Source organism: Piliocolobus tephrosceles, chromosome 9 (assembly GCF_002776525.5).
Source record: "Piliocolobus tephrosceles isolate RC106 chromosome 9, ASM277652v3, whole genome shotgun sequence".
Lineage (NCBI taxonomy): Eukaryota > Metazoa > Chordata > Mammalia > Primates > Cercopithecidae > Piliocolobus > Piliocolobus tephrosceles.
The window spans coordinates 7,689,016-7,712,154 of NC_045442.1; the positions used below are offsets into that span (position 1 = coordinate 7,689,016).

At 44.3% G+C, this 23,139-nt stretch overlaps 1 protein-coding gene across 5 annotated transcripts in view; it reads left to right on the forward strand.

The window, feature by feature from the left end:
- ADAM12 (ADAM metallopeptidase domain 12) overlaps nt 1-23,139 on the forward strand; it is a 370,747-nt gene that overhangs the window by 276,165 nt on the left and 71,443 nt on the right. For all 5 annotated transcript variants that reach the window (XM_023224458.3, XM_023224459.3, XM_023224460.3 and 2 more), the window contains exons 9-11: nt 4,715-4,884; nt 7,747-7,831; nt 12,432-12,580. In XM_023224458.3, coding sequence (XP_023080226.2) covers nt 4,715-4,884; nt 7,747-7,831; nt 12,432-12,580 — 404 coding nt within the window. The remainder of the gene's footprint in view (nt 1-4,714; nt 4,885-7,746; nt 7,832-12,431; nt 12,581-23,139) is intronic.

The following is a 23,139-nucleotide window of genomic DNA, read 5'->3' on the forward strand; positions in this document are numbered from 1 at the left end:
TGGCCATTGATATCCTGGGATGGTATTGCCCTTGTCCACCTTTGAAGTAGGTCAAACTCCCTAGCAACCCCTGCCCGTTGATGTGTTTTCAGTAGTTACTCTTTGCAGATTCAACTTTATCCCAAAGTCCAGGTGCAGGAGAATCCTGGTGAAAGGCGAGTCCAGGCAAGGGGAAGAAGGGTGGGTCTTAGAGGAGACATCGAAGATAGCGCGGCAGTTAGAACTGGACCTCGGTCTAGGCTGGACATTAGAACGCCTGGAGGGGAGTTTGTTTGTCTATTTGTTTATATGTTTACTTTTAGAAATACTGATTCCCACACCTTGGCCCAGGGATTCTGATTTGATTGACCTGGCGCGGGGCCTGGGTACAGATATTCTCCAGGGTCCTCCAGTTATCCTAACGTGAAGCAGGACTGAGCCACGCTGGCCTGGAGGGCGGAAGGCTTAGGTGCCTGAGCTGGGAGCGCAGGTGCCATTCCGAGGCAAGAGAGTTGGATTGTTGCCCAGAAGGCCTCGGGCTATCCTCAGACTGTCCAATGAGGCGAGAACAAGAGTTCTTCTTAGACCTCGGGAGCAAAAGGAAATGATAAACTATATTAAACCCAAACTGGAAATTGCTGAAGCCCCATTTTTAAAAAGGGATGTATTTGGGTCCTCTGGGTTTGTATTTCTTTACATTTATTCTAGGTTATATCTTGCTTCAGTTTGCAAAACCAAAAATGAGCAATTGGGGGTTTGTTAATAACTCGTACTGGTAATTAGAAAACACTGTGCCTTGGAAAAGTCCTAACAGACTCCATGGAGTTTGCCAGTCTGGCTGTGCTTGTGTTTCTGGCAGGGAGAGAGCCAATTTGCTGAGCACACAGCTACCCCTGGCCCTGGCATCCCTGTCCATCCCCAGCAGATACCAAAGACCTTGGAGGAGATACCCAGACTCCCTGGGAGACTTGGTGCTTCCAAGTCTATTAACAGATGACTCCCAGCTCTGTTGCACAATTCTCCATTTCAGTTTTTCAACTCTACAAATGAAAGTGTCTTATCCCAGAAAACAATGACTGTGCCAGTGGCAACTTCCTCATTTGCTGACGTCTTGGCTCTCCTGGACCATTCTAAATTAATAACTGCTGGCTGCGTGGAGAAAGAGGACATCCCAGACTAGAAGACAGAAGAGGGGTTTAGTGACGAAAGTGACATTCTGGAATGTTCAGGAAATTCCCCCATAAGCAAAACACAGAAAGCATGTCTGACACTCATGCTTCCAGGCCATATGCTGAGAATTTTCCCTGGGTCCTCATTACATTCCCACAGGAGCCCGGGGAACGCACCTGCCAATGGAGCTATCGTGGGGTTTGCATCTTCCACCCTTCTCCTCCAGTCTGTCCTCCTTATTCATTAGGAAGTTAGTGTCAGCTGCAAATTCAGGGACCTGCTTCTGAAAGGACTCATTGCCTATGTATTTAATTCCTTTTTTTTCTTTCTTTCTTTCTTTTTTTTTTTTTTTTTTTTTCCGACAGAGTCTTGCTCTATCCCCAAGGCTGGAGTGCAGTGGCGCCATCTTGGCTTACTGCAACCTCCACCTCCCAGGTTCAAGCGATTCTCCTGCCTCAGCTTCCCGAGTAGCTAGGATTACAGGTGCCCACCACCAGGCCTGACTAATTTTTGTGTTTTTAGTAGGGATGAAGTTTCACCATGTTGGACAGGCTGGCCTCAAACTCCTCACCTCAAGTGATCTGCCTGCCTCAGCCTCCCAAAGTGCTAGGATTGCAGGCATGAGCCACCATGCCCAGCCTCTGTGTATTTAATTTCTTAGGGTATTTTCACTCATGTGACAGTTTTCTTTCCCTCCTGTCCCAAACCAGTTGCCTGAAAGATGCCGTTTCCCTAATTAGACCCCAGGGGTTTCTGCGTCACTGTTTCTTCCCGAAAGCCTCCAGTGCAGTGTCCTTGGGCTTCCTATATGCACCACTGCTTGGCAGTTCACTCTATTGGAGTTAACTGAACTGACAGCTCAGTGTGCCATGCCTTAAGCTCCTGGTGATCTCTGAGCATTTGGGTAGCAGGGGCGAGGGCATCCTAATCCTTGCTGTCTCTGCCACTGCCGGCCCAGCCCACAGCAAGAGGCAAACAAATATTTGTTACTGTTGTGTAAACAGGTGAATCGCTTCAGCTGGGTCTCTGACTGTGTCCACATACGTTCTGGGCTTTGTAATCAGGCAGGCAGCTGCCAAGCTCCATTTGTACCACAGAGGGCCGTGAGCTTCTCTCTGGGCCTGGGGTCACAGTGGGCCATCTTGGAAGGGAGTCTTAGCGCTCACAGAAGACGGCAGTGTTACCTAGTGGTTTCAGACATGAGCATCAGGGTTAGCTGGCCTGTGTTCCAACCCCAGCCATGGAGTCACAATCTTAAGTCACCTGACTTCTCCAAGCCTCCGTGTCTTTGACTATAAAACATAAATAATAATAATTCTAAACTCATAGAGTTATTTTCAGGATTAAGCCACAGCACAGAAACCACCGTGGCATCATGCCTATGATGTAGTAATGCTCACGAAACATTAGCTGTGGTGGTGGTTATTAGGAAGAATTAAAAGGAACCCATCAGCAGCCCTGGGAAGAACTTTCAGAGCAGGCAGTAAAGGCATCATGTATGATGACTTGATGTGAGTTTAGTGTATATGACAGTCAAACAATGGCACTAATTTTGGAGAGGGGAGATTGTCTGTTATATTACTAAGTATAAAATCTGTTCTAAGGATGTGGTTTGAGAGGCCTAGTAGGTGGAAATGCAAAACCCATCATTATCATGAAAAGCTCCTTGATTAGGAAGCAGCAAACCTAGCACTGAGGAATGATGACAATTGGTCCTTTGCAGACCTTCATTACTGCCTCCATGCAACACTCCTGGGAGGCAAACCTAGTGTCTTCTTCCCAGATGACAACCCTGAGCCCACGCAAGGTGTCTGACTCCGAGGACGTCTCTTAGCAAGCTGGTATACGCATCAGCATTGGATCACCTCCGTTTCTGCTTTCTGATCACTGTTACCTTTGTATATAATAGAACTGAAAATGTAATCTCTCAGTGAACAGCAGCCAAACATGTGCATTGAGAGTTCCAGAGCCAGCCAGGAACTTATTTTTGCCCCGGAAGCCTGGGCTGGGAGTTTGCAAGTAGATGGCGTGGGCCATGCAATTCTTGATTGAAAACAAACAGTTGGACTGTGTTGCAGTCATGTAATTGTCTCATTAACTCATTAATGTAATGTCTGTAATTGTGATCTGTTTGAAACCAAGTTGGACCAATGCAATCCGCATATATTCTGCGATGCAGTTTGTACCCCGGTCATATTCTCCTGCTAACCCCCCAATGCTCACCAGATGACTGTGGGGACCAGCAAGGGAAAAGATGAGCTTGCCTTATGTGGGTTAGAATCTAGGGTCAGATGTTCAACTTTGAGGATTTTCTTGTACTTTAGTTCACCATGTTGGAATGGTGCCTAACTAGCAAATGCAGATTCTATAAGTTTTGTTATTGGCCAGATGCTTCTGGCAACTGAGAATAGGACCTGCTTTTATCTGGTGCTTGGCTTTGGTTGCTATCACTAGCCAGCCTTTTCTCCTTGGCTACCTGGGATCTCAGAAGATGAGGGCTTTCTCCCTGTGTGCTGCCTCATACACCAGGGGCATTGAAAGATTTGACAGCCAACCAGGTGACACCATGTCCTTGCCCCCTCAGCCATGAGCACAAAGCCATCTCCTTGTCTATGTGATGCCTATGAGGACAGTGGGTAGGTCATACCTCTACCCTGACCACTCATGCCGGCCCTCTGAACTCCTATGAGACAAAGCCATCCCTTAGTCCCTGGAGGAGTTGCTTTTCTCTGCTCTGACCCAGGACGACCTGCCTGTAGGTGTAGTCAGGTATGGGCTGTAGGCTGAAGTCAGGAACACCCAAAGATGGTGGGGGCAGGCAGGGGAGTGAGAAGTCTTGCTTTCAGTGGTGTGCCAGCTGCTTTGTTTCACAGTCCCGTAAAAGAGGAACTTCATTTAACAGATCTTTCCATGACAGTGTTGGTGAGCTAACTTCTGGTTGCTGGGAGGAGAGTCATTAATGTTCCTGAAGAAGGACTCTGTTTATGCCTTCGTTATTCTGAAAGATACTGACTTCTTCATTTCATTAAAACCTTCTACGTTGATTATAGGTGACAGAATATGATAGTGTTGGCCAAGGCTGAGATTTTGCTGAAAAATTAATACAGATTCATTTTCAGTAACTCACAAGCAGAACATTTTGCTCAAAATGAACAAGTTATTGTCCTTGGCAGAAGCATCTGAAAGATCCTAATTCGCTTATTGTTTCACTCGCAGTGGATATTCACTGGCCATCTTTAGCTATAATATACATCTGTATGTACATTTTAAATCACCAATGAATCATTTGAAATGTGTGCTTCCATACAAATGAGAGCAGACAGTACAAAGCTAATCCCTTCAGCATCTAATTGGTCAACCTTTGAGAACCTAGTTAACGCATCACTTTGCATTAGGCACTGCAAATATTTCTTAAATTCCAACACCACAGGCACCAGAGAGCACAGAGATATTTTTCTCACCTGTGTCAGTGAACCTCAAATAATGCAAATCTGTTCTAATTTTCCTTTCGAGTTTTCATTAACGTGATCCCAACTCCAGTGCCAGTTTTGCCTGTTTCGCCCAGTTTTACAGACCACTGAACATTCGGGTCGTGTTGGTAGGCGTGGAAGTGTGGAATGACATCGACAAATGCTCTATAAGTCAGGACCCGTTCACCAGCCTCCATGAATTTCTGGACTGGAGGAAAATGAAGCTTCTACCTCGCAAATCCCATGACAACGCGCAGCTTGTCAGGTAGGCAGTTCCGTCTTCTGTCTGCTTAGAAACAAGAGTGCCCTCGGCAAAGCCCTTAGTTTCACCTGTACAGCCCCGCGAGCTGCCACCTTTCTGCAGAGCACACTGCCTTGTACAAGGGGGCTTCTCAGCTCACACCAGGGGGCAGATGCCACCCTCACCTGAAACTGAAGGTCTGTTAGGAAAGTCTCCCTCTGAACATCCTGGGAAACCTGTCCCTCTACAGAATTTTCATTTCCTTCTTCCAGAACCTGGACATTTTATTCTATATCAATTTTTCTGATTTTAGCTGTGATGTGAAGTTGTTCTGAGTAGCCCTTTTTTTTGTTTTGTTTTTTGTTTGTTTGTTTTTGAGATGGAGTCTCTCTCTGTCGCCAGGCTGGAGTGCAGTGGCGTGATCTCGGCTCACTGCAACCTCCGACTCCCTGGTTTAAGCGATTCTCCTGCCTCAGCCTCCTGAGTAGCTGGGATTACAGGCAAGTGCCACCACGCCCAGCTAATTTTTGTATTTTTTTTTTTTTCTTTTTTTTTGGTAGAGACAGGGTTTCACCATGTTGGCCAGGATGGTCTCAATCTCCTGACCTCGTGATCCACAAGCCTCAGCCTCCCAAAGTGCTGGGATTACAGGCATGAGCCACTACGTCTGACCAAGTAGCCTGTTTTTAAAGATTCATCATTATTAGTGGAAAATGGGTGTTTATACAAGATCTAAGGACAGTGCTTTGGGTGAACATTGTCAGATTCCTGGAGGGAAAAAAGACTTCACTCCTCCTCCTATTGTGGCTGTGACTCTTTGGTTTTCTAGACGAGAAACTATCAGGAAGTATATAGCACATTTACCTTGTGTTCCCTCTTCCAATCAACATGCATCAAGTACCTGTTAGGAACCAAACAGTGTTTTGGGGGCTTTGAACACCGTGGTGACCAACACTGTACATCTCCCTGCTCTCAGAAGTCTCCACTCTACTGAGAGACAACGAGAAAGAGGACAATTTCAGTGTAATCAACTGGAAGATGATAAACAAAGGGAAAGCATAGCTCTATTATAATTATAGCACAAAAATTGGTGGGATGATCTTACAACAATCTAAATTAGTATGAAGTAGATGTTTCTAGAAGCGACAATTTTTTTTTATTTGCTTTTTTTATTATACTTTAAGTTCTAGGGTACATGTGCACAACGTGAAGATTTGTTACATATGTATACATGTGCCATGTTGGTGTGCTGCACCCATTAACTCGTCATTTACATTAGGTATATCTCCTAATGCTATCCCTCCCCACTCCACCATCCCCATGACAGGCCCCGGTGTGTGATGTTCCCCTTCCTGTGTCCAAGTTTTGTCATTGTTCAATTCCCACCTATGAGTGAGAACATGCGGTGTTTGGTTTTCTGTCCTTGCGATAGTTTGCTCAGAATGATGGTTTCCAGAGAAGTGACAAAGTTTTATTCAAATCTTTAAATACTTTGTGCCACTCTTCTTTTGTTGTCATGTGGCTTATAGCACAGAAAAGGACACCTTCTGGGACAGAGGCTCTTTCCCTTGACAAACCCAAGGTAGCTATTGAACATTTGTGGAAAGTTAAAAAAAAACCAGTCCTACCCCATTGTCACTTTAGAAAATGCCTACGTCTGAACAGAGGCTGTTGGCATTCCTTGGTAATTTACTTCGGCCATTTTCACAGGGTTCCCCCCTGCCCCACCCTTGGATATTTGTGGTTGCCTTACATTTTATGCATTGATTAGTCTTGAACTACTAAAAGTACATTTTGTGTATTTCGAGTCAGAGCGTTTTGATATTTTTCCCAAATGGAGTCTGTCCAACTTGAACATCTGGAAATAAATTATCATCTTATGTAACCTTATTATTTATATACGTATATAATTGTATCTGTTCATGTAGTCTATATAGATGTAAATAAAGGCCAAAATTTCTACTACTGTAAATATAAGTATAGTGGGATAGGTGGATAGAGAGGCAGGGAGGGAGAGAGGAAGGGAGGGAGGGAGAAGGTTCTATATATACTTACCTCTTTCTGTTCAATTGACCATAACTAAAATATCTAACTTTTCAAACAATATATCTGTACACATACATGGCCAAGAGTATTGGTAAGTCATTTGACTCCTTTAAAGGAAATTCAACAAATACAACGTTTTCTTTTTCACGCATGAGGTTGGAATTAACAGCACTTGTGTTCAGCAGGCCCTTGGTGTCATTGGAGTCATGATCAGGTTAAGATTCCAGATAGAAGGACAACTGCATTGAAGCCATGAAGTCCCCTTCCAGAAGCTTCCTGCCTAAGTGCCAAGGTTTTGCGGGTGCTCACTTGTTCTACACTGGCCCCAGGGTTGATAATTTTTCTGCCAATTCCAATTTTGCAAGCTATCTCAGCAGGACATTTTGAAGGAGTTTTGGTGTCTGGCGGAACTGTAGTAAGTTATCCAGGAAAGCAGTTAAGCTACAGGGAAAATCTGGTAAACCATCTAATGCATTTCTTTTAGTTAACAGTGATTCTCTGTGACTATTTTCAGCCTTTCCATCAGCAGACATTGTTTAGATGGAGCAGCTTCCTACAGTCCATTAGGAAATAGGCAGATTACAACTCATAAGTACGAAAGTAATAACTGGTTGTCATCTGAGTCTTGAAAACAAAACTCTAAAAGATGATGGAACCAAGATGCAACTGCAGAAATAAAATTTTTGGGAAAAAAAGATAAAATCACATGTGAATATACCCTCATACAGCTGTTTTTATTTTTGCATATTTTATTGCAGGAATATCCAACAGAATTTTTAAATATTAGAGAATGCCCCCATTCTAATTTGATTAAAGAAAGTCCTCTCTTTTATTTCCTAGTGGGGTTTATTTCCAAGGGACCATCATCGGCATGGCCCCAATCATGAGCATGTGCACGGCGGAACAGTCTGGGGGAATTGTCATGGTAAGCCAAGGGCATTGGGAGCTGGTTCCCCTTGTTAATGATTCCCCAGGAAGTCACTACATTTATGAGACTTTGTGAAGATAGACCCTTTCCTTTAATGCTTTTTAGATTTAACTCTGTTTTTACTCTAGCTGTATTTATAATTTTATATATCCCACAGTATTTTAGCAACTGTTTAAAAGCAAATTGCACACAGGAAAGGTGGGCGTGTAAAATAGCCCAGCAGAGGCAAGCCTACCTCTTTAGTGGAGAAACATTTTCAACTGGGACTTTCCAACCCAGGAATTCCACCCAGCACCGGGGTGAGCCAGGGCATCGGGGTTGCCCTCATCATGCAGCTGTTGGGACGCCCTGTGGTCTCACCAGACATTTCCATTTGAATTTTTTTCTGATGGTTCTGTCTCCAAGCCCAATGGCCCAACGTCTGAGGTTTTTAGCTCTTTACCACTGCAAATGCTTTTCATACCTTCTGGCCAGTATACAATTTGTCTTTAAAATAACCTTATTCTTGGAAGTCAGAAACCCGGGTTTATTGCTTTACAAGGATCATTTTGTCATATATAAGCTATATATGTTTGGGAAAGGAAATACAATGGGAAGACTATTTGGGACTCTTTATGAATGTAGGAAGGAGGTAGCTTTGACAGGCTTGCCCAGCAGGGGGCTTGTGCTCCACTTCATCAGATAATTCAAGGAGAGGTTTTCACCCTATGTTGTCCCCATTCTGAAAATTTAGTGTCTCCTCTGCACCAGACCTCAGACAGGGAGTATCCTCAGAGACCATTCCTCCATCTCCATTAAACAAACAGAACCCTGCCCTCCCAAGAAACTGAGTTCCTCCATGTTTTCTGAATAGAACATGTGTGAATGTTCGGTTGTATTACATGGTGGAAGGAGTTATGTTCTGCTGACGATGACTTTCTCTCCACCTACTGCCTAACCAGATCTTCTTCATGAACATACGGAACAAACATTTCCCTCCTCTCTGGGTTCAGAGGTTGGTCATTAATGTAAGCCTGCACTAAGGGTCAAAGCTGCGTGGAGGGATTGCCCCCGCTTACTGGTTTCTGGCTTGAGCGGTGACTCTCTTGTTTTCTGTGGACCTGGAGGCCCTGCATGTGATCTCCGCCATGGCAGTCCTTGGCATGTTTGGTTTTTGTTGATGCCAGGTTCATTTCAAGTCAGATCCCAAATCTATTTTTACAGAGCAGACTGCACATTTTTAAGGGGGAATAATTTTCTGTTTCATGGTTCCACGGTCAGTTGCTACTGACTTTGCCACTTAAAGTTGGCATCATATTTTTTTTAGAGCTGAAACTCAGTTCTTCATAAGCATGGTAAGTTCTGCTGCTGTGCAGTGCTGAAATGGGCCTGTAGTCCATGTCACCATAGTAAGTGGCTTTCTTCAGGTCATGTCCCTTATTCTATTTCCATACAAGCATTTGATCAAAATTCCTTCTTTAGAAGGATACAGGGAAGCCTATTTTTTAAAAGATATATGAAAATGAATGTGGGAAATATAAGGAAATTTTGTGTAATGCAATAAGAATCAAGTGAAGATCAAAGTTAATTATCAGGAAATATGTTTTAGCAATTTAACAGCAGCTAACATCATCCTTAGACACACTGCTTACACGAGCCACATATAACAGAAACATCAAATAGGATAAAAATGCCTCAGCACCTTTGATTTCTACAAAAGTCATGAAATCAGGAAGATCAACATCTTGACCAGACCTAACACTTCTAGACTCACTTTCTTTTCCTGTGTCTCTAAAGTTACATTCACGGGCATCCCGTGTGACTATGCTTCATTCGAGGACTCACAAATCTAAGAGGAAGGAAGCAATATAGCAAGGAAGCAGAGATCCTCATAAAATTGAAAATAGGATTGTAGTGCCATTTCTGTATTTTTCAAAATACAGCAAATCATTAATTTTAGTAACTAAAAGTCATTCCTTTATAGCTAACTGGCCTAAAACAGCCTTGGTTTGGAAATAATATTAATAGCATGAATAAAGAGATGGTTTTTTTCTTACTACAAATGTAAACTGTTTATCAAGGTCTCTTAAGAGACATTCTGTTTAGAGTCATTGATGCATGACAGAATGTAAAACAATCTGGCAACTAAAAACTAAGACATTCAATGACACAAAAGAATCAGAAGAATATTTTTTAATGATAAATTCCTTGAATTTTGTGCCAGAGCATGCTAACTTCAGCCCCCATGTTCTTAGACTGACTACATTCTCTTCACCATTGTGTTATTTTTGAGAACCGATTTCCTGAAACATATTTGTAAAGATTCCTACAACAGGAAACTCTAAAATCTAAACAAAGGAATTTATTAGGAATTTCTTTTTTTTTTTTTTTTTTTGAGACGGAGTCTCGCTCTCGCTCTGTCGCCCAGGCTGGAGTGCAGTGGCCGGATCTCGGCTCACTGCAAGCTCCGCCTCCCGGGTTCACGCCATTCTCCTGCCTCAGCCTCCGGAGTAGCTGGGACTACAGGCGCCCGCCACCTCGCCCGGCTAGTTTTTTGTATTTTTAGTAGAGACGGGGTTTCACCGGGTTAGCCAGGATGGTCTCGATCTCCTGACCTCGTGATCCACCCATCTCGGCCTCCCAAAGTGCTGGGATCACAGGCTTGAGCCACCGCGCCCGGCCAGGAATTTCATCTTGGTTCCTTGGCACGCCATTGTTTTCTTAGACTGAAGGCTTGTTGTAAACACTGTCAACATGCCTGTAAGATCTTGCATGAGCACACTTTTATCCAGGAGCCTCACACAGACTGTCTGTATCGGTGTGCTCTCTGAAATGCAGTATCATATTTGTTGTGCAGTATCATATTTGTTGTAGCCCATTTTCTGTTGATTCTAACAGAATACTTGAAACCAGGTAATTTATAAAGAAAGGGAATTTATTTCTTACAGTTACAGAGGCCGAGAAGTTCAAGGTAGAGGGGCACACCTGATAGGGCTTCTTGTGGGTGAGGACTCTCTAAAGAGTCCCAAGGCAGTGCGGGGCATCACATGGCAAGGGAGCTGAACGAACTAGCTCAGGTCCCTCTACTTCTTATAAAGCCACTGGTCCCACTCTCATGATAACCCATGAATGCATTAACCCATTAGTCCATTAATCCATGAATGGATTAATACATTATGAGGGCAGAGTCCTCATGACCCAAACCCTTTTTTTTTTTTTTTTTTTTTTTTTGAGACAAAATCTCACTCTGTTGCCCAGGCTGGAGTGCAGTGGCACAATCTCAGCTCACTGCAAGCTCCGCCTCCCGGGTTCATGCCGTTCTCTTGCCTCAGCCTTCTGAGTAGCTGGGACTACAGGTGCCCGCCACCACGCCTGGCTAATTTTTTGTATTTTTAGTAGAGACAGGGTTTCACCGTGTTAGCCAGCCAGGATGGTCTTGATCTCCTGACCTCGTCATCCACCCACCTCGGCCTCCCAAAGTGCTGGGATTACAGGTGTGAGCCACTGGGCCTGGCCTGACTCAGTCACTTCTTAAAGGCCCCACGTCCCATACTGCCATACTGGGATTAAGCTTCTGCATGCGTTTTGGAGGGAATAAACATTCAAACCATAGCAGCACTGTTTCTTGGAAAACATCTCATCTCTTTCCTAAGTAGCACAAAGCAAGATTCAAACAAGGTACTTTCCTTACTCCATGGTATACAGGCCTTTTCAGAAATGTTGTATGTAGGCACTGTTTCTGTAAATCATATACATTAATTAATTTCAGTTTGTAAAAGTTAAGTAACTATGTTTTTTAGTTAATTTCTAGTATCTGTTTGAGCCAAGCCTTCCAGGCACTTCACTAAGTTCGGGGTGGCCAAGTAGTGCTTGCTGAATGGAGAAACCACCTTCCACATCCAAGCAAAAGGTTAATGAACCCCCAGTCACAAGAGTCAAAGGATCGGGACACCTTCCGTTTCCAAAGTCTGCCTAGCAACACAAAGGACCAGCAAGAATAAGATATAACTGGATTATAATCTTAAATGAATGGCTCTTCAAACAGATGACTCAGTGTGGTCAGATTTAGTATGAAGTATTGTGAAATTTTCCAACTATCCTCCCCAACTAAGCACACAGGAAGAGGCAGGCTCAATGACAAGCTCTTAGAGCTCATTTAAAATGTCACAAAGTGTGCTTGCACCTGTCACCTTTATATCAGCATCATCTCAATCAAGGGTAAAATGATACTTCTGTTGCCCATGAAGGAATGAGCTTTTCCTATGATGCAGGATGACTTTTTGCTTCATTCAATGGAAGAGTTTTCTGGGGCAATTGTAGGAAGCAGGATGGAGACCCTGCCTTGAAGATGTCATATAAAAACATAAAGAATCACACAGGTATACGTGCAGCATACAGACATTCCTCAGCAGAAAGGACCCCAAACTGGCTTAACTGAAATGTCAAATTATATCTTTTTTAAGTTTAAACTAAATGATAGCATTTTACCTTGGTCCCTTATAAGGAATTACATTAAGTCAGATGTTAATGAAAGGTATATTTCTGTGGGGAGGGAGGCCTGGGAAATAAGGCCAAGGAGACATGAATTATACACCTGTGCTTTTGTGTTTTCTTTGAGGACCATTCAGACAGCCCCCTTGGTGCAGCCGTGACCCTCGCACATGAGCTGGGCCACAATTTCGGGATGAATCATGATACACTGGAGAGGGGCTGTAGCTGTCAAATGGCGGCTGAGAAAGGAGGCTGCATCATGAACCCTTCCACCGGGCAAGTACCCATTGCTTCCATCTGCTTTGAGAGTGTGCATAGCTTGAAGTGTGTCTTGGGAACCAGATGAGTCCCTGGTTTTCTGGTCAGAGCACCCAGGGAAGCTTCCAAAAAGTAATTCCTTCCCAAGTAGCAAGAGTGGCCTGTGCTACTCCAGAGAGCCATGGGCAGCCAGATGGCAATGCTACATGGTGTGAGGGCTGACCTCTTCCTTGAGGAATGGTGGGGATGGATGCTGTCTGTGTTTAGAAATCGCTAATTATCTTCCTGTCCCAGCAAGTGTTTTTCATTTGAGCCTACGGCTCCAGCTGCCAGGCAGTCCCAGAAGCCAGCCATCTGAAAGCCTGGGCAGAGTGGAGATGGGCCACATGTAAACTCACTGGGCAGAGTGGAGATGGGCCGCATGTCTTTAGAGGGTGCTGGGTAGAAGGTGTTTCTTTCCCCGGGGTTGGCCCTAGGGTGTCTCTGAAGTCAGTAGCTTGGGGGTTTGTGGTGTCTCTGCCTCTGACATCATATCACCTTACCAGATCTTAGAGGTTTAAATGAAATGATTTCTCTGCTTTGGTAAATTATGATGCTCTTCCTTATTTAATGCTTTCCTGACTCTCCCGACTTGGCTCAACCAGAAAAGAGCAAGACAGTTCCATTATTTGGAGTGTTCAAATGAAGTGGAAACAGATACACCTTGGATTAGAGATTAGATGATTAGACTGATTAGAGATTCAGATGTGTTCTTATATCTCTAAAGAGCCTATCCCAAACTAGAACTTTGTGCTAGTTTAAGAAGATTCTCAATAGTAAGGGGAAGCATGTGCTGGATACAATGCTATCTTCTTTCTTATACCTTGAAACCTTATAAACACTGACTTTCATGGAACATTCCAGCCCAAGCTTGCTCTCTGGGTTTCCTGAAAGGAGACACTGGGGCGAGAGGCAAGTGCTCTGAGCAGCCCTATGACTCATCTCTCTGAAGACTTGCTGGCCAGGGGACAAGCATGGTGTGAGGGGATACCTGCGAATGCAGTTTAAAGGACCCAATAGAGGGAGGAATTTTTAAAGAATGTGTCTGTGCTTTTTCAAGCAATAGCCTTGTGGGCCTCCTGGGAAATCGTTTGTAGGGCATTGAGTTGCCCTTGAAACAAGGACTGGACAGAACCACACAGCTCATCAGGGTATTGTCATTTCATGTGAGCCATCAGGAGGCATCTTCTCACAGCAAGTGACTGACTCTTCATGTTCATCACCCCCATTTGCTCAGAGCCTTCAGGGGCATCTTTCTGCTCGTGATCCCCTCTGAAGCATAATTCAAGGGAGTCACCAAGTCTTCGTTGAGGAAGTGGCTCTGTGAGTGTGTAATGACAGAAACCAAGGATCTGTACACAAAGTGAAAGTACCACCCAATAGGAACTGAAATATTGCAAAACTCAAGATACTAACAAATGTGTCTCTCCAAAAGGGAGGCCACCCTAAAAAGTAATATGTTCCTAAGTCACTGAAGGTGTCTGAGCGGAGGCACAATAATTGTTTGCTGGACATTTGGAGCAAGGATTTCCTTTTTAGGGTATAAGGTTGGGCCAAGGACCTGTAGATGCCTTCTGTTTCTAACATTTCACAAGCCCTGATCGCGATGCTGGGCCACACACTGGGTGACTTTCAGAGAGTGAGTTTGGCAGGAGACTGACGTGCAATTGAGTGGCCTTCGTGTTTTCTCCCCCCTGATGAACTCATAGCCATAGAAAATACACTCTCTGTCTAATTTCCCTGATCATCAAATGGGCACAAATACATTAGCCTATGGGCCTCCAGCAATGGTTTCCCATGACTAAGAAGATCATATTGTTAATATTGTTAGTGTTTTTTAATTATTGAGAAACCAATGGAAGACAGGAAAATCTAGATCAAGAACACTGGACTTGAAGAGATCTGGTTGTCCCAATTCTCACACCATTTTAAAATAATGTAGGCAGATTAGTAACCCCCTGGCTCTTACATTCCTCATCAGTAAGATGAGTGAGTTGGTATTCATCCATCCAACCATCCATCCATCCACCCTTCCTTCCTCCTTTCTTTCCATCTGTCTCTCCACCCACTTGTTCACATATTAAACAAATATTTTTGACCCCTGTGTTTGTGGGGAGGAATGCGTAGATGAGGAAGACTCTACAGCTCTAAAAATTATTTAATTCTGAAGGCACAATAGCAAGGTATATTTTCTGGCACTCTATATGGTTTTATCTAAATCCTTTCCAATTGGAAAGTCTTCATGGCAGTGCTGAAGAATGCAAGTCAGATTGCCCTGGAGATATTCAAACACCATAGGTAGAAATGGTATTGTTAAGAGCTCAGCAAATCATTTAAAAGGCTTTTTTCCCCCTTACCAGGGGTTTGCTAATAGCCTTTATTTGATTTATACCATATTAGCAATTTCTGAGTTTTCTCTTTTGCTGAGCTTGTGCTTTTGTGTAAATCTTTTCTGTTTGCTTCTCATTTATGATCCCACATTCCTGTCCAGAGAGTGGTGTTTTTAATTTTCTCAGATGGAAAGCAACTTCCTAAGCAAGTAGGTGAATTAATCACAAAAGCCCACAGTGAGGGGGAGGTCGAGCGGCCCAGTCAACCCTCAGTCATCCATCACCCGTGGTGGAGATTTCCCGGCTGCTCCAGTATTATCTCAAAGTGGTGGTTCTCTTACCTCATAGTGTCTCCGAGAGAGTAGGAGAATGGACTCAATGAGATCACATGTCTTTAAATTGTAAATCATTCCACAAAGGTGGTATATTATTACTTAGCTTACAGGGATGTTGGAATTATCAAAAAGTTAAAGGCTTTTTTCAGAATTCCTACTCATCATTGCTGGAAAGACTCCCAGTGCCCTTAGCAGTCACTCAGCAGCATGTCCACAGTTTCTGTGTGATGGCTCATTTTAAACTGGCCCACATCCAAACACCAGCCTGCCTCTGTCTTCCTCCTCCCACCACTGATGGAGGCTTGGGGATGTCAGTTAAATTCAGTCTCAGCTCCAAAGGTGATTCAGAGACAAATCAGTAACTGCTTTAATGATATTAACATCTCAGAATCAAAAAGAACCAAGTATTGTAGATGGCTTAAAGGCGAAAAGTATATCCCCTCATATACCTTGTTTATTCTTTATCAAAACATTCCAAAATTCTAACTCTGAAAACATTAACCAACTGCTATCACTGACACATGGGACCTGAGGCCTGTAAATACGAGGATAGAGTCCTATTTCAACTTGAGTCTTACGTGACTTCAGTTGCACATTGCAGGGATGGTTGGAGGGGGTTCCTTATGGATTGTATCATTAATTACTGCAAGGCTTTAAGTGTGTGTGAGTGTGTGTTTTATGTCTCTGAACATTTAAGACCTGTCTTGGAAGTGACTCTTTGGCAAAAGCAGTATCTGGGGATTCATGTGGGAGTTTAACTCAGTTGAGTTTATCCATTATTGAACTTGGAGTCCTTGGTCTTAGGGAGGTGAGGGTTACGTATGCTGCATTTATAGCAGTAAGAAAATTGTGAATGATTTGAATACTCATAGCAAAGAATATTTACCATAAATAGTAAATGTCACTTCCTAGAGTAGGAAAAAAGGCAATATTAACATTCAAAAAATTACTCTTACAGATTCCTTTTTTTTTTTTTTTTTTTGCAGAAAGTTTTCTGTTAAATGAGAGTTGGAGGAATAGGGCCATCTCCTCAGGTGGGGCAGGTGAATCTGCAAGTCATATTCACCTAGTACCTGCCACTGTTCCACACTGACAGGTGTTAGGGACACAGCTGTGAACAGGACAAGCATGTTTCTTGCCCTCATGTAACTGGTGTTCTAGTGGTGAAAACAGTTGAAAAATAGAAAATTTAAAACTTGCAGTTTGGGCCAGGTGCGGTGGTTCACACCTGTAATCTCAGCACTTCGGGAGGCCGAGGCAGGAGGATTGCTTGAGGCCAGGAGTTCAAGACCAGCCTGGGCAACATAGCAAGACCCTGTCTCTATTTTAAAACTAAAAAAATAAAAGTAATAAATTGCAGGTTGGAAGGAGTACTGTGAAGAAAGCAAAGGAAGAGGACAAAGAGAGGAAACATGGGCTGGGGGAGCCCACTTTAAGTGGGGGTTTGGAGGAGGCCAAAAGGAAGACAGGGATGGAGAGCCTGCAAAGCATGGAAGGAAGGGAGTTCGGATGCAGGGGACCATGGGCGCATGGGCACTGTGGGGACACCTTGCTGCCAGGAGCCTTGGGGCTGTGGGGGGCTGGAGGGGAGTGATGCTGGGTAGAAATGGAGGAACCAGAGCCAGCAAAGCCCAGCTGGCCAGAGCAGGAACGTGGATTCTTATCTGCAGAGCAGCGGGACATCATTGAAGCTTTTCAGGCAAGACAGGAATATGATCTGATTCATCTTTTAAAGTTTCTTCATTTTTAAGGAGACCATGCAGCCTCTGAGATATTGTAGTTTGCCAAGTTAAGGGGTTTTCTGTCTGTACAAAGAAGAGGGAGGCTTCCTGTAGAAGAACAAGTTATATTACTATATGAATTCTAGTTTAATTTCAGTGTAATTCATAGGCATTTGGAAACGAGCAAAAGGAAGGGTCCTTCACTAGCACACTAGGTCCTCATCACGCCACGCTCCACACTCCCCTCTCCAGCCCTGTACACTGGATGTAAAATCTTTCTTTTGGTTTGAGATTTCTTTTTCCTTTTTCTATAGTGAGCATCCTTTAAGGATTCTATGTCAGAGAGCCACCAAAAAGCACATTCAAATTTTCTTTGTGTGTATCTGAAAAGAATTGTTGCCACAGTTGCCACGTGGATGCTGAAATCAGGAGTTTGGGCCTGTCTGGGTTTTGCTGGGTCTATAGTCTATACTGGCAAACGGCTTCAACTGATGAGCATGGCCCCAGCTGCCAGCTAGGAGTTGGGGGAGGGGAGCAGCGTGTTTGTGTGGTGCATGTAGGATAATGTAGGATGAGAAAATAAGCAAGTGAGGGTTACCCCCTGCTCTCCTGGGGTGCAAATCATTCACATTAAGCTGAGGTCAGACCTTCTGCAGTCTACACCCAAATCAAATAACCACATTGAAGGAGAATGCGTTGCCATCCTACTTCCCCACAAGCATGTATAATTGGCCCATTCGATTCCGCTGAATTCCATTCAGGACACATTCGTGGCACACCTGCCTGGACATGGAACATAAACAGATGTGGCCCCAGGTCTAGGTAGCCTCTACCCAGGTCAGCTTTCTCTCTTTTTTTTTTTCTTTTATTCTTTTTAGATGGAGTCTTTCCCTGTCACCCAGGCTGGAGTGTGCAGTGACACAATCTCGGCTTATTGCAACCTCTGCCTCCCAGGTTCAAGCAATCCTCCCACCTCAGCCTCCCGAGTAGCTGGGATTACAGGCACACACCACCATGCCCAGCTAATTGTTTTTTGTTTGTATTTTTAATAGAGATGGGGTTTCATCATGTTGGCCAGGCTGGTCTTGAACTCCTGATCTCAAGTGATCCGCCTGCCTCGGCCTCCCATAGTGCTAGGAATACAGGTGTGAGTGACCGTGCCCAGCCTCAGCCTTCTCTAATGACAGCAGAGAAGACAGCAGCCCCTGACTCAGGACAAGCTTGCTACAGGAAATGAGGTCAACAGACAAGCAGCTGGCCACCAGTCAAAGCAAAGCCACTCATTTACTCAACTAGTATTTACTGTGCACCCTCCATAAGCCAGATCCTGGGGAGCAGATTCGGAGGGGGCACAGAAACACGAGCAGGATCCTTGACTTCAGGGACCTCGCTGCAGGGCACCTCATCAGATCTGCTTACACAATCCTGGGTATCAAGCATCTTCTAGAAGTTATTTCAGTGTGGGCCTCTAAAAGACAAAGAGAAAAATCTATAACCATAATACCATTTCACATCTTTTAAAAAGCAACCAATAATTTATTGCAAAGAGGGAGCAAAGGTTGGAAGAGGCAACGGGCAGAGAAGATATTCTGGAATAGAGTCCGGTCTAAACGGATCTCAGAAGAATTAAATGCAGGCTGGGTAGACCACTCCCTGAAAATTCCTACCTCATACTGTGGGAAAACTGGATTTCTCTTGGAAGAGATTTCTGCCTGAAAAGGTGTTTTAAGAGGGTAAAATGAACTGCAGTTTTCAGTGAAAAAAAAAAATCCTCCAAGGGCTTTGGAAGTGGTAGGAATTGACAGAAATTCAATGTAGCGGGAAAGTCCACACTCTTTGTAGAACTAGCTTTCCTGAAAATCAGTGTACAATACATATCATTAGAATTCTCCCTCGAACTTTGGGTACTGTTGGAGATTATGAAATACATTTGCCATGCTGGAATTTTACCAAGATGGAATTATTTTCCCATCTCAACTCTTCATTTGAGAGTGATAATTTTTTTTCTCGATGAAAAGTTTAAGAAAATCTTCATTTCCTTCCTCAAAGTGTTAGGTGAAAAAATGGAAATTTTATCCAGAGAGAGAGAAAAAAGGAGGAACAACTACAGAATGAGGAACTCTGGTAAGATGAAAACATTACTCGGTAGAATCAATGTAATTACTCGGCCAGAGTAATGGAGCCAGCTGTACCCCGACATTATCACAGGGAAAAATGAACAGGCAGGAGGGATTCTTGAAAACAGTTCAAGAAGGACGCAACGATATAGACCCTGTTCTTGTTTCTTCTCCATGTAATTAGCTATTGCTCACTGGAAAATGAAGGAATTTGTCTGCAATTAATGCCGTTAGAATATGAAAAGCTGCAGCCCAAGGTAGAATTGTCCTCCCCGTTAAGCTGTACACAAAATAGAGGTCAAGCTTGGGAGGTTGATTCTGCATGGCCACTGATCCTTGAATATCCAGTTTAGGGGAATGAACGCAGACAAACTGACGTTGACCCTGGAGGATTGCATTCTTGGTGTCCTCTTTCATTGATGAACTTTTTAAATTTAATTTTATTGTTTTAAGACTGAGTCTCGCTCTGTCACCTAGGCTGGAATACAATGGCACGATCTTGGCTCACTGCAACCTCCGCCTCCCCAGTTCAAGCAATTCTCCTGCCTCAGCCTCCCGAGTAGCTGGGACTACAGGTTAATGCTACCACACCCAGCTAATTTTTGTGTTTTAGTAGAGACAGGGTTTCACCATGTTGGCCAGGCTGGTCTGGAACTCCTGACCTCAAGTGATCTGTGAGCCTTGGCCTCCCAAAGTGCTGGGATACAGGCGTGAGCCACGCACCTGGCCCATGGATGAACTTAGTGAGATGGGCATGACTATACCTATTTTATTTTATTATATATATATATCTAAAATATGTATATATATGTATATGTGTGTGTGTATGTGTGTGTGTGTGTGTGTGTATATATATATATATATATATTTTTTTTTTTTTTTGAGACAGAGTCTCACCCTGGCTGGAGTGCACTGGGGCCATCTCGGCTCACTGCAACCTCTGCCTCCCGGGTTCAAATGATTCTTGTTCCTCAGCCTCCCAAATAACTGGGATTACAGGCATGCACCACCACACCCGGCTGATTCTTTGTATTTTTAGTGGAGATGGGGTTTTACCATGTTGGCCAGGCTGGTCTCAAACTCCTGGCCTCAAGTGATCCACCTGCCTCAGCCTCCCAAAGTGCTGGGATTACAGGCGTGAGCCACCACACCCAGCCAACTATACCCATATTACTGGAGCTCAGAATATTAAATGAACTGCTTGCATTTTTCCAGACCGACCTAAGTAGAAGCCCCAGGAATCAAGTCAAGTGGCTTCCCAGTGTGTTTGACACATGGAAGTGGCCGTGAACACATTTGGGCTTTATGTGAGAACTGAAGCCGCCTCAGTACAGAGCAATGTCCCTGTGCAACCTCTGGGAGGTGGGAGGTAGCCACATTTTTAAGCCATTTAATTCTGCAAACCTCCTTCAATTTATGTTCCAACAGCAGAGAACGCTTTCCTGTCACTGGCTCGTTAACCCAGCATTTTATTTGTTGTAGAGCATGTGTGAAAGCATTTCAGCTGAAATCCTGCCAATCCTGCAATCCCCCTCCCACACACTTATCCCCATGGCTTCTTCCTCTCCCTAGGCACAGAGGCCACAGTGTGGGGTAAAGGGTAATTTCTGGACTTCTCTACAACAGACAATATCCAAAAGGACTCATTTTCAGCTCCACGAGGTCAGGAATTTGTGTTTTGTTTATTGCTGAATCCCCAGCACCTAGAACAGTGCCTGGCATATAGTAGAGCTCAATGAATACTTCTTGACTGAAAGGATCCATGAGTGGGTGGGTGGGTGGATGATGGATGGATGGTTGGAAGGAAGGAAGGAAGGAAGGAAGGATAAATAGATGATAGGTAATTGGGTCAGTGAATGAATGGATAATGGGTGGGTGGAATGATGGATGGATGGATGGACAGACGGATGGACAGAAGGATGCATGGAAAGAAGGAAGGATGGGTAGATGGATAAATCGATGATAGGTAGATGGATAGGTGGATGAATGGATAATGGGTAGGTGGAAATGGATGGATAATGGAGAGATAGATGGTACAATGGACAGATGGATAGACGTTGGCTGGGTGGATGGATGGAGAGAGGGATGGTGAGTACAACACAATTAGATAAGTGCAGAGTGTGGTTTTCTCTTCCCCATCTGTGTAATGGCAAAATCTCTGGGGAGAACCCACTGAGGCCACTGTCTTTTGTACTAAATCTAGCAATTGCAGCAGCAGCATTTTCATTTTTTGTTTATTCCACATTATTCTACAATGAATTTACAATAGTTTGCAATAATACACACAATAAATAGAAGAAAATAAAAACAAAATAGAGCAGAGTAAACCCAGATAAATAGGAGGCGGAGTCCACTGCTTTTGTGTACATAATCCGTGGAGACCTGGGTGAGGGGAACAATTTCAAACAGTAGAGGCTTTCCAGCAGGGACTTCCCCTGAAAGCCTTTGCTTAATTTAGCTCAAGTGGGAGGAGAGAGATCAAAAATTTCAAATCTAAAAGCAGTTGTGAGCATAAGACTTTGTAGAACCACTCTCTGGTTGACAAAGATCTTTGGCATCTCCCTTCATTGCCACAGCCCTAAAAATAAAGAACAAATACCATCATCTCCATTTTACAGGTAAGCAAACTGAGGCTCAGGAAGGTCAGAGGGCCCACAGGTGGTCAGGGTCATTCTGGATCTCAGCCTGCAGCCTCAGGCTCCTGATCCATTCTTTGGCCTTTCACCGGGTACCTGTGAGCCTTTGGCTCTCAGGCATGGGGATGGTGAGGGTTGAGAGGGACAGCTTTTTCTCGTTCTTGAGTTCCACATTGCCCTGGTGGTAACTTTGGTGTCAGTTGCTCAATGGGGCAAGAACTGGGCACACGTAGACTTCAACCCTGGTGGCAGGCTTGAAGATATCTACCGTGACTGCTTTTTCTATCATATTTGATTAGAAGCCTCTAGCCTGTTACAGACTTGCTAAGTCAGCAGAAAGAACTAGCGTATTCTGTGCAGGTCTGCCTACTGGGATAGGAAGAAAGGGTGGCATCATTTCAGACATGCCCACTGTCCCTTATTAACCACTGCATCTGTCCATGTCTATGAGAGTCTGGTCCCCCAACAACCCCCACACAAAGTCAGCAGTCATTTCTTGCAATGAAGCTGAGTAACTCGTCTGATACATGGCCCCTGATGGGCTGAGGTCCTTTTAATGTAGACACTGTGTCCCGTGGCCCTGGGTTCTTGGCCTTTCAGGACTTGGTTCAGGAAGAAATAGCCATCATAGCTCAGAAGTGAAAAGTCCACTTTCTGGTAACATCCAGAAGCTTCCTGTACATGTCTCAACTGACCAGAGCTCAGCTGGTGTCTTTATTAAAAATTCTGGGATATTCTATTTGCACTTTAATTGGTTTCAGGGAGGAGGAGCAGAGGTCAAAGTTCACAAGTTAAGACCATGAATTATAATGTGCTGCAGATGGCTGTATTCTGGGGCCCACGTGTTTGCTATTAACGATGGAAATAGCCTACTAAGGATATTTCTGATCATTTGCTCCTGGCCTGGTGGTTTTCTTAGCTTTCTGTGGTCCATCTGGTTGGCCCACTGGGTCAGTGTCCAGTTATAAGGCAGTCACTTTCTGTTTCTGGAGTGGACGTGAGGATGGATTGCCCCATTAGCTTCAACCTCAGTTCTGTTCTATCGTTTGAGCCTGTGTGCTCAGTGCTGTGTCCCTGTGCACCGCTGGGCAGGCAGAGTGGGCTGACTCAGGCCCAGTTCCCTCTGCCATCACACCACGAGGACTCATGAGGCTTTTGAGGCGGGGCACCTATTTCCCCTGCCTGCAGCTCATTAGGGTCTGAACGGGCTCGCAGCCCTCCTCAGGTGTGCACGGTCTGGCCCAGGTATCACCTCAGGTGAGCTGGATAAATCCCAAGACCTGGCCTTTGTCTTCTGTTATGCCAAAGACCTTTAGGGAAGTGCTCTAAGGTGCACCTGGAAGGAAGTGTAGGCCCTTGGGGTTCCTTCTGTTTACATCTGGCTCCAGGGAGCCCCGAG